We start from the raw sequence: 12,415 nt of genomic DNA on the forward strand, positions 1-12,415 counted from the left end.
CTTTTCTACATGAACTTGATTCTGCTAAACTAATTGAAAAATCAAGGTTCGCATTTCTAGACTATTTGAGATCACGGATCATAAAAAAGGAGAAAGTTTGATAAGTCTTGATATGGTCATGATGGATAAAGACGTATATTTTTCTCTTTAATAGTATTTTCTATTATTAGTAGAGGTAAGTTTTATATTTAATTAATTATATTTATGATACTGTCATTATGATCTTTTTTTCACTTTCCTATCTTCCATTTTATACGTGTTAGTGTTTATGTGCCATTAAAAGTTGAAGTTTTTGCTGACACTCATGTTTTCTATTATTTTTTTGTCATGCATCCATTAAATAAGTACTCTCTACTTTCTTCAAGTATCACTGGAGTGCTCTTCATGTTAAAATTGTGTTAACTATGTTAATCATACTAATTATCGGCTACAATTTTTAGTTTAATACTAAAAATATAAAATTTATATATCGTAATAAAAAATGTAGAAATAAGAGTATAATGACAAATACTTTATTTTTTTTCTACTACAACAATGGGTTTGGGCATGATTTTTAAGGAAATGAAAAAATGGGTAGTTTAGCATAGAGGTGCCCCTTTAATTAACAAAAGTAGGGGATAAGTAAATTCTTAATAAAGTTAACACAACTTTATGAGGTAATTCGATGAGTTATTAATGATGATTTTATTAACATAAAGTAAAGGCAATATTGTCAATTATTGTTGTTTTTTTTATTAAAAGTGGAGTGGTCCAAATTGACAAAAATACCCAAAGTGGTGATTATAGCAATAGAAAAAAAAAACAAAGTATGTAAATAAAAAGGTGTTGAAAAATCTCATCTTACAACAACACAAAATCAACAATGTTAATAAAAAAATAATATAAACAAGAACTCATCCAACGCACGGCTTCAAACTAGTTAATACATATAGGGGAGTTTGACAATTAGAGTTTTGGAGCAAAAAGAGAGGTTTGGACCACTTTTAGAGTTTTGACTAGTTAAAAACTCTAAAAAGGGGTGTTTGGTAAAAGAGAGTTTTGGAATGAAAACTCTCAAAATGAAAAAGCTCTTATTATGAGCTTTTTCTTTAGAGGATTAGGTAGAAATATGTTTAATGACTTTTTTACCTCTAATAATAATACTACACATATGTATTAAAATGTCTATAAATGTCATCTTACACAAAAAAATGGCAATAAGCTTTTAGTAATCAGATAATTTTTACCAAACACATTTATAAACAAAAGTTATCAAATCAACAGTCAGATCTGCTGAACAAAAAATTAAAATTCTAACCGCAAACTCTAAACTCTAACCGCTAAACTTTATTTGTCAAACAGGACCATAAATTTCATTTGGAGCCTGTCATTTTCCCGAGCCCGTGCCGAGGCCCATAAGCACATGCCCATAGCCGGGCTATCAAACCTATCCTATATAAATCTCAAACAATCTTTTGCTACCAAAAGAATTAGGGTTTTTAACACTAGCCGGCTGCGCCTGTCACTCGCGAAGAGAGAGAGAAAAACCCTCCAACCCCATCTCAGTATCTCGAACAATCTCCATTCTCGTCAATCATGGGGTATCATCTTTCACCTTCACTCATCTTTCTTTCCAATTCAATTACTATTCTTGCCTTTTGTTTTTGAAATAGCATTTATTTGAATTTTTACCTGTTTGATTGTCTGTGTTTTCATCTAAAGATCCAAACTTTAAAGTTTTATCATGTTCGGGAAGTTATTTTATGGGGATCTGAGGTTAATGGTTAGTAAGAAATGTTTTTTATTTGCTTTTGGTTGAAATTGATGGGTAAGTGTTCGTAATAATGTTTTTGATAGAGTGGATTTGGAATAATGATTTAGTTTTACAGTGTTAATTAGAGTATTTCCTTCTTAAATCCATGTGTTTGCATTGGTTTGGCTGAGAAATTCTTGGTCTTTTTTGTTAAGTGAGACTTCTGTATGTCTTAATGTACTGGATTTGTGAATTTCATCGGGTCTTATACTTCTGGGGTTTTCTTATATACTAATTTTATTTTCCCAATTTCATATTGATGAAAATATATGTTTTTCAGTGGTGAAGTAACAACAAAGAGTTTTTTTGGCTAGTGTATCACATATGATTTCCCGTTCATATAGTTGATGGTTCTTAATCAATGGTGGCTTTAGTGATATTGGTAATATAATGCTGTTAGTTGTGTTTGCTTGTTAAGAGTAGATGAATCTTGTGCAAAAGTAGTTTTGGTTTTGGGGACAAGTTGAGTGATTTGTTGTTACATGGAGTTATGATTCTTATGATCTGTGTAGTTTACTGAGCATTCTTTGTCTAAGTGTGTTAAGAGAAGTTGTAAATGGGTTATATGTGAATGGATGAAAGGAATAATTGTTTGCTTGACTATCAGGAAGACACGTGGTATGGGAGCTGCTCGCAAGCTCAAGTCTCACCGTAGAAGGCAGAGATGGGCTGACAAGTCATACAAGAAGTCTCATCTTGGGAATGAATGGAAGAAGCCATTCGCAGGTTCTTCTCACGCAAAGGGCATTGTCCTTGAGAAGATGTAAGATCATTAAATCGGACGACTACAATTGACCGCATACTTGCAATTCTTTGAATATTGGAAATGACTGATTTGTTTACCCTTTTTACATTTGCAGCGGTATTGAAGCTAAGCAGCCTAACTCTGCTATTCGTAAGTGTGCCAGAGTTCAATTGATCAAAAACGGAAAGAAGATTGCAGCCTTTGTTCCCAATGATGGTTGTTTGAATTATATTGAAGAGAACGTATGTATATACTATCCATGTTAAGCATTAAAAGAAGTTTATGTTTTTATGTGCTTATTTTACAGTATATTTACCTGTGGTGGTTAATGTAGGATGAGGTTCTGATTGCTGGATTTGGACGTAAAGGTCACGCCGTCGGAGATATTCCCGGAGTTCGTTTCAAGGTTGTGAAGGTTGCTGGTGTATCACTCCTTGCTTTGTTCAAGGAGAAGAAGGAAAAGCCTAGGTCTTAAGCTAGGGCTTCTGTTAGGGCACTTCTGCTTAGCAGTATTGTGTTTCTGCAGTTTGAGAAATAGAGGTGGAACTGTGTTATCAAGCTGTTTTTGTGAACTTTCTTATGGTTTAATATCTAGTGATTATGCAACAACAATTTTGATGTTGAGATTTGATTTCTCTTGGCTAATTATATACTCTTGGAATCTTGTTCACTCTGGTCTCTCAATCAACTTGGTCAAATTTTATAATTATATATGTTGCCTTCTGTGTTGATAAAAAGTAGTTCTGAGGAGCACGTTTCTATTATGACCACCTCAGATGAAAATTTCAGAGCCACAACATGAAAATTTGGAAAACAGTAGTATGGTACTACTAGGCCTTGATCTCCTTTTGTTTACTCTTAAAGGAGAAAGGCTTGGTAACCAACGGTTTGAGTCCAAAAAAGACTCAAACACCCAAAATAAAACATAATGGTATCATTATAACCTAACATTGGTATCAAATTGTTATCAGGACTGGTACCAAGGTATCAATATTTTCGGAGAATGGTACCATTATAACTTAGCATTGGTACCAAGCAAATGCCAGCCACACGCGCGTGAAATTTTCCAACGCATAAAATGACCAAATTACCCCCGTTTGAGTCTCCTAAGAGACTCAAATGGTTGTACGCCAAGACAAGCTCCTCTTAAAGGGGTGTTTGGTTTAAGAAAGAGAAACAAGGATAAAGGAATATAAAACTTTTTGTTTAAAATTGTTGTTTGGATAGAAAACCTTATTTCCTCTTCTTACCATTGCACCATCATATATCCTTTTCCTCCTCTTCTCGAGTTTCACCGGCCACCACCCTTCCCCTAGCTCTTAAGGCCGTCCATGACCATCGCCTTTCACCATCGCAACACCGCCTCGTACCACCACCTCTTTTCTTTACCATCTTCACCACAATTAGATATGATATTTGAAGTTTAAAGGTTTAAATTCAACCATAAGAACTCTAGATTTAGAGTTTTTGTGGTCGAATTTGACCATCTAAAGCCATAAAAAAAGGTATTCATGCATTCTTACTCTTAATTTTTATTTTTTTTGAATTTTTAGGGTTATGAAATTTGAAGAGGTATTATTGGTTGATTTTTGAGTAGTTAGTGGTGGTTTATGTGATGTTTTATTGACTAAGGCAGAGCCATTTTATTTTCTTTCTCAAGGTGGTGGCTTTGGCGGGTGGGTGGTTTCGGCAAATGTGGTGGTGGTTGGGGTGGCGGTTAGGGTGGCACGAGGGTGGTGTCGGTGGCTAGGGAGTAGTGGCAACCTTCGGTGGGATGTGTTTTTCGGTCATGGAGGTAGGTTTTTGTTGGGGGGTGTGGTGGCTATGGTGGATCTGTCAGTGGTTGTGGTGACGTTGGTGGTTAGGGTGGTGAGGTGGGTGGTTCTATATGAGGTGTGATAAACCTCTAACAGTTAGAGGAGATTTGCCCTCTAAGAAGGACCAAATAGCAAAAACAAAAAATTGGAAGGTTTCACTTTTTAAAAACAAAAAGAATAGTACAATTTTCTCATTCCTCTCTCCTCTGTACTTCCTCTCTCCTCTCTCCTCTTGCAAATTTGATCAGAATTTTGTAATGTTCCAAATCTTTGTAACAGTTTTTTCTTTTCAGTTATTAATTTTTTTCAAAATAAAAAATACACCAATGGTTATATTATTTTGTTGTCTATAATTGGAAACTAATATTGGGTTACTTCTACCTATCTTATATTTCATTTAATTTTGTTATTTATTTAATTTTGTTATTGAAAGTTATATTTATTTTCTTTCAACATTTATACAATCTCACAAAAATATATTTTCTTATAGAGATAAAATCGAGGAGAAAGAATATATGGTGGGGTATGATATAATGTAGGAAAAGAAATGTGATGATTTAGGATTGTAGATTATCCATTAGGGTAAACAAATGATGGTAAAATTAATTGTAGATCATGAATGAGTTGGAAGAGTGAGAAATTAATAAAATAATTGATGGTCCCAAATTTGGGATCATCCATTGTAAAATGAAACAAAAGAAGTACTCATCTAACAAATATAAATTCATAAGTTGTGCAACTATTGTAAATGGATCTTCTAAACATATTTCGAGCATTATTCTTTAATGGTATAAAAATATAATATTCCGAACTATAAAGATTAATAACTTCAGTTTAGCAAGAACGAGGTGTGCACACATTCTAAAAAAACAAGGACTCATAACTTTTAATAAGGTGTAATAAGGACAATGACTAATAACCTTTGATAAGGTCTAATTAGGACAAGGACTGGAATGACTAATAACTTTTAAGGTCTAATTAGGACAAGGACTGGAGTAATAAGGACTAATAAGGACTACTAAGTTGAGATAATATCATATGAGTTTAAATAAGATCTAATTAAGACTAATATCATTAAATTCAAATAAACAAAAATTAATTATAGCAATTGGAGTTCAAGAATTACAAAATAAGAAACCGAAAATATAGCAGACTAGTGTAGCTTTACCACAAACATGAGTTGGTTTAGCATAAACCAGTGTAGTTTAAACACAACATGGGTTGATTTAGCATAGATTAGTGTAGTTTAAACACAAGTTTAGCATAGATTAGTGTAGTTTAACCATAAACATGGGTTGGTTTAGCGCAGACTAGTGTAGTTTAAACACAAACATGGGTTGGTTTAGCATAAACCAGTGTAGTTTAAACACAAACATGGGTTGGTTTAGCATAAATTAGTGTAGTTTAACCACAAACATGGATTGGTTTAGCTCAGACTAGTGTAGTTTAACCACAAACATGGGTTTAATATGAGAATATGGGATATTAGAAAGACTTTTAATTAAAGAAATTTTTTCTTACACTTCAAACAAAAAAAAAGTTTCTTTTAGGTCTGAGTATATATTTTTTTACCAAAATAATGTAAATAGTAATACTTCCTCCGTACCAAAATAGTTGTTACACTTTCTATTTATGGTTGTAACAATTTAACAAATAGATGTTACACTTTCTTTTTAGGCAACAATCTCTCTCTATTTCTCTAATCTTCAAAAAAAAAATTACCTAGAAACGTGTGATTTGAAAAGTGTAACATCTATTTGTTACTGAGGAAATAGTAGAATCGCCCATTGAAATAGTTGTATATGACATATTTTCCTTTTAACAACTAGCAAACATGAAATTCACACTACTGCAAATAAACACGAAATAAGTAAGATCTACTTGATCAATGAAAACCCTACTTGGTGATCTTAATGTTAAGTTGAATCTCCCACCCCAAACTGGCACTAATGTGATACTCTTTCCATCCCCATTAATTTGGCCTATTCAACTTTGGTTATGCTTTTTAACTTTCGATCGGGTGATTCATCAAAGACAAAAATGATGGATATTTCTAGTATGGGACAAACTTAAGAAGACATATCCAAAGAGAAATTAGGGGGTATTTGGTTTGGGGGAGACTGGAAAGGAAAAGGGAATAGAACCTCTCGGTTCCTTTTTATGTTGTTTGTTTTGGCCTTTTGGAGGTTTGTTTTCCCTCCCTTTCCCTCCTTAGGCATTTATAATTGATATGAAAAATATGAGAGACAACCTAACTTGATCAAACGACATAAAATTATGAAAATCCAACAATGATAGCAATAAGCAAACCATCAATGAACTGTAGCTTTGCAACAAATCATAAAATCAAATTTTCACACTCGCGGAAAAGAAAACTAGCATATCAGACTCAAAATTCTTACTAGTAAAGACAAATAACTCAATAGTTGACTAAAAAAATTTCAACAAAGAGAAAAAAGGACGTTTATTAGAGAAAACTAGAAAAACAAGTGCATAATGGTATTTATTGGGGCTTACCACCATTGAAAAAGATGGTGGCATCTCCGAACTGGCTGTCGGGAGAGTAAAGATTTTTTTAGGATACAAAGGAGATAAAGAGAAAGGGGCAACTAGGATGTCGCTTTGGTATAACGATCTAAAGGCGACTTATGTATACTTTTAATATCTTTTGTGCTTTTATAATGACATTTTTTTGGTTTCTCTTGGTTTATTTATTTGTACTTCATCATAAATAAAAAAATGAAACGAAATGGTAGAAGTAAATATAATGGTATCATTTGATGGTCACACCAAAAAAAGAGAAAAGGAATCAAAATATATATAAGTTGACTTTTGACTCTTAAACTACATTATTATACTAGAAGGCAGCAATTGACATAATCATTTATTAAAAATGTTGTAAGAGACAAATTTTACTTGTTAATGTCATTAGTAATATACACCCTCAGTCTGGCTATTTTGCAATAGTTAACATTTACTAAAAATGAATATTTACAATAATTTAAGTTTTAACATTTGTTTGTTTTTGAAGGGGTTTGTTTTTGTTGAAACCTAGTTTTGATGAGACAATGGAACAAAAATGCAAACTAAATATTGAACTAACAAGTTGTTGAGTGAATAGATTTTGAAGGTATTAATGAAAGGAGCAAAGAAAAATACTAAGTCAAAGAAGAAATCAAATTGGATTTTGAAGACTAAGTAAAGATGCTCAAAGATTTGATACTGTAGAAGCATTAGAGCAAGAAGACCAAAGCAAGACTTTTTGTTTCTAGTTCCTATGTAAAGGAATGAGTAAAGAATCGTAAGAAATTGTGGCAATTTAGAATGAGAATGAGCATCTCTTACTTTGTAAGGAACAGACGAACTGACATTGTCATATTAAGTTTAAACGAACTAACTATTAAAAGGAACTTAGATATAAGATGAAGCAGTTTTGTTAATAATGCCGTTTGAATGATTTACGGCTAGATTCTAGGAAACCGTTTTATTTAAGTAAAAAATTTTTATTAAGGAAAAGATTTTATATTTATGAGATAATAAATATGATTTTCGATTTTATGGGAAATATTTTAAAGATCACATTTTTGGTAAAAGAATTTTATTTCGGTATTATTGATTAAAATATTTTTTAATTAAATCAGATTTTTGATTTACTTTTTAAGTAATTGCTAAATTTAAGGAAGCAGTAAAAGATCCATAACCTGCGTTTTCATGGAGATCATGAGTGTTAAGAGGAACATTTTCCTCTACTTAAGGAACATTATGGGAAAGTATTTTTACCACTAACACATGATTTTATCCCACGTTCTAAGTTATCACTATTATATATACTAATGTATAATTAAGTTTCAATTTGTGTCTGACCAAGTGATTTAGTGAGTTTAACTATAGAGGTGATCATTTGCGGGCTTGGGCGGGTTGCGGGACGGGTCTAACATTAAATTTTTGTCCAACGGGCCTAATATGCCTAGTCCAATCCCTTTTATGCGGGCATAACTCTTTGGTCATGACCTGTCCTAATAAATGGTCGGGCTTGCCCACGGGCAACAGACCTTTTAATGCCTTTATTTTTTTCAAATAAGTCTAGCTAATTTCCTTTAATGTATATAGATCAAAATATAATTTTGGTTAAAATAGAAAAAAGTTGATTATCACAATGTAAGATAAACAGAAAGTTAAAAAATTTCGTAAAAAAAATGTTAGAGTACGACAAATTGAGTTGTAAAGGTAATAAAAAAGATAATTATGTGTTACCAAATCTATATTAGTGCAAATAAACTATACTACTTCAAAAGATAAATCAACACTAAAATTATTAAGATTAAAAAATTAAATTTCATAGAAAATAGATATTTTGATAAACGCGTCGAGCGTGCTAGCCCGCGATATGTTTGAGGTTGTCCATATCCGCCCATTAATATTAGCGGGCCGGGATTGACCCGTCCATTTAGAATTTTTTTTCAAAATTTGTTGCCCAAGCCTGCAACTTTAATAGGTCGGTCTGGGCGGACTTAGCGGGTCGTCCCCCCGTGAACAGCTCTAATTCTCCTATCCAATAATCCAGATGAGGTTGACGCTTCTTTCATTACCCAACTTCTTATTGATACCAATTGTAAGAGAGATAACAACTTTTAGTAGGCTTTTGAAAGCATACGAGCTATTTCGGACCCTTCAAGGCTAGAGAAAGAGGGTCGTTGTTGTATTTGGCTAGATTTTGCGAATGAGGAAATGTAATACCCCGAATTTTTAACTAATTTTATTATTTACTAATTATGTTTATTAGCTTAATTTTATCCTAACTATTTTTCGAAATGATCATGTTAAGGTTATTTTCTAAAATATACTACATTTAGTTTAATTATTTTAAAAGTTATGTTATGATGGTGATGATTTACTTATAATGTAGTGTATAGTTTTCATATCTTATTGACTTTGGAAAATCACCATGACCACACAACTCATCTTCTTCCTCAAGCTTCATGACCTTGCTCCCCAAGGCTTCTAGAACTCCTTGCTCCCCAAGTATTCTTCACCATTAAATCTTCATTAGTTTAATGGAGTTTTTATTCCTAAAATCGCTATAAATAGTGGGTTAATTTCACCACTTTTCATCCACTTGAAAATTACAAACTATAACCACAACCTTCATTTACACCATCAAATAAAAATCTAAATTTTTATTGAAGTGTCTTATTCTTATTGAGTATCCATGAATGGCCCTAAATACCCACTCTATTCTCCTTTAATTTTAGGTTGTCGTACTGTATTTCCCCATTATCTTCTTCTTACAGTCAGAATCTGCATATACTTCCTTCATGAAAGTTGTAGATCTCGAAAAGTTATTGAATTTAGACCCAAAGATCATCTGATTCGGAGTTCGGAGTAAAGAGTTAGACCCTCTGTAAGTTATATTGTTCTAAGGTCCATTTTACTTCATAAAATAATCATACAACCTAATTATAGTTTAAAAGAGTGACATAGTCATTATTACTACACCTTAACTACTCGAATGGTGTTTTGATTAATAAAATTATAGTTTCATGCTAACATAGTTATTACTTAAGTTTATGTATTATAAGTACTAATTAAGTACACTTGGATTTTTAAGTATAATGTTAGTATGCTAAATTCATAATTATAGTCCCACTTCTAAGCTTAATGAAGTGAGTATCACTTTTAAGTTGTTAATTAAGTAAGTCACTAACTAGTAGGAAATATCACTAATACAAGTTAGAGTTTAACAATGAGCTAGTTAGATATCACTTTACTATTAAAAGTCTAACTAAAGTATGAAAGCTCTATAATCATATCTTCAAGTCATTAAACATGAATTTTCATGAATCTTATAAGTAGTGGTTGTTACTAAATAAATAGTTTTAATTTTACATAAGTTAGTAATCAAGTTACTAAATTCAAGAAGTATAGTTTAAGTAATAAATGGTGATAATGAGGTTTCACAACTATTAAATTCATAAACACTCTAGTAATTCATAGACACACATGATGGAGATGGATCGTAGAGTTCAAAGATCTAGAATAAAATATTAATAACTCGTCTTTCATTAATCCTTGAATAGATTAGAAAGGAAAAGTGATAGTACAAGCCTCCTCCGGCTATCAAGTATAATAATCGCGACTTGAGGTAACGTCTACTGCTAACACCCGCACTCCCCTTCCAACTATGTTTTATGACGCTTTTACATAATGTTTTGATGTATGTGTTTATGGATTGCGGGATATGCAATATTTTGCTAACTGTGTTTACGATGATGTTATGATATCAACTATTTTTCATGATGCCTAAAAGATGTTTTATGACGTAAATATAAAAATGACGAAACATGATAAATGAAAGTGAAAGATGGTTTATGGCAGTACTATGTTCTCTGGGTCGTGCACGTGTCATTATGTTATACGGCGGCAACGCCACCTTCTGATGGGGGACAACGTCCTCGGTGGTACCCGCATTATGTTTGGCATTATATGCCACCTTCTGATGGGGACAATGTCCTTAGTGGCTTTGCCTTATGTTATTATGTTTGGCATTATATGCCACCTTCTGATGGGGGACAAAGGTCCTCGGTGGCTTTGCCTTATGTTATGATGTATGGCTTTATGCCACCTTCTGATGGGGACATATGTCCACGGTGGCTCTTAGCCTTCTGTTGTACTCGCCAAATAACCAAAAGAAGATTTCTGATAATTAATATGATATAATGATGAATTACAATACGTATCTTTCTTTTAAATCCTGATATGAATTGCGAAATGGTTTAACTATATTCTCCCCTCTCTGTTTGCAAATAAAATGAGTTGAAATGAATTTACGTTGTTAGAGTAGTATGTTACTGGGCCTCGGCTCATGACGTTTTGTTTTCTGTTTTAGGTATGGCAAAGCATATGCAAAGGTGATATTATGGATTATGTTGAAGTGACTCTACACATATTTGGGATATTTAGAATACTATGTATTGTGAGTAATCATTATTACTCTAGTTGAGAGTTTGTATATTTTTAGAGACCATTTTAAGGCTATTATTTTATTTATGGGCCCATAACCCACAGCTTAAGTTTCGTTTCCGCTGCCAATCATGAGTAATTAAGGTTACGGATTTTCGGGGCGTTACAGGAAATGTAGGCTATTGTGCATTCTCCAAGCTTGGTTGAAGACAAGGGCATTTGTTTGGGTTGGATATATTTCTCTTGCTAAGGCCTCCTTCAAATTTATGAGTTTTCAATAGATCTTTTTACTCCAATAGATTGGGGTCTTATCCATAAAAGAAGACCACCAAAGTTTGAGAAAAAGGGAAGAAAGTTTGTTTCAGATCTATTTTGGAAAGAGGTAAATAGATATTATATGTAAGGCTGGGGGGTGAGAATTGTGTTGATGAGGATAAGAGTGTCTGACTAGGAAAGATTAATAAATTATCATCAAAAGATTTTTGTTATCATTTTTATGATGATTGAATTAAAGCTGGATGAAAATCATCCATCTACCTCCATCGGTCATCCTAGATAGGTTCCTGTGGAGGTCGAATTCATTATCTCAAGAGGCTTGCGCATAACTCTGATCTGATGAATCCGACTAGTGTGTGTTTGGACTGAAGATGACATGGGACTTGACGAAGTTAATCATCTCACTTGATTTAAGCAAAACTTTGTGAGTGCAACTGTAACATCCTGTCCGATACAAAGAAGAGTAAATACTAAAGTAAAAGAAATAGTGCAACTAGCGGCAGCGGAAATACCACTAAGACGGAGATGCTATCTAAGGAGTAGAATAGAAAACTATAGATAAGAGTAATCCTTCAAAGACAATATTCAACCTTCGAAATCATATATAAAAAGGGAAATGAGGTCCCATACCCTCATTCCTACAAAGTCTCAAAACAACATATGATTCTTAAAGAAACCTCAAAGTAGAGAAAAAATCAAACCAAAGGACAATTCAAAACATGCAACAAAAACAAGAAGGATAGCTACTTAAGACCTACTAAGTAACTAGTCCTAATTCCTGCTTCAAAGTGCTCATCCACTATGACTAGCACCACTTTCTTGCTC

The 12,415-nt window shown here is 32.9% G+C and overlaps 1 protein-coding gene and 1 long non-coding RNA gene across 2 annotated transcripts; both read left to right on the forward strand.

Annotated features, from left to right (window-relative positions):
• Nucleotides 1-1,423: 1,423 nt before the first annotated feature.
• On the forward strand, nt 1,424-3,207 carry LOC104884310 (40S ribosomal protein S23). The gene is made up of 4 exons (XM_010668937.2): nt 1,424-1,580; nt 2,400-2,555; nt 2,653-2,779; nt 2,872-3,207. Exons 1-4 carry the CDS (start codon nt 1,576-1,578, stop codon nt 3,010-3,012), a joined length of 429 nt encoding a protein of 142 aa, XP_010667239.1. The 5' UTR covers nt 1,424-1,575; the 3' UTR covers nt 3,013-3,207.
• A 6,276-nt stretch (nt 3,208-9,483) lies between these two features.
• Nucleotides 9,484-11,958, forward strand: LOC109133772 (uncharacterized). Its single transcript, XR_002038959.3, has 3 exons — nt 9,484-9,755; nt 10,432-10,496; nt 11,241-11,958. It is a non-coding gene; the product is annotated as an uncharacterized LOC109133772 (long non-coding RNA).
• Nucleotides 11,959-12,415: the final 457 nt, after the last annotated feature.

This window comes from Beta vulgaris, chromosome 7 (genome assembly GCF_026745355.1).
Source record: "Beta vulgaris subsp. vulgaris cultivar EL10 chromosome 7, EL10.2, whole genome shotgun sequence".
Classification (NCBI taxonomy): domain Eukaryota; kingdom Viridiplantae; phylum Streptophyta; class Magnoliopsida; order Caryophyllales; family Amaranthaceae; genus Beta; species Beta vulgaris.

Bases quoted from the DNA above. Each gene is read 5' to 3' on its own strand.
- LOC104884310 (XM_010668937.2), top strand. The intron at 2,556-2,652 runs GTAAGATCATTA...TTACATTTGCAG, and splicing joins GGCATTGTCCTTGAGAAGAT to CGGTATTGAAGCTAAGCAGC. The intron at 2,780-2,871 runs GTATGTATATAC...TGGTTAATGTAG, and splicing joins TGAATTATATTGAAGAGAAC to GATGAGGTTCTGATTGCTGG.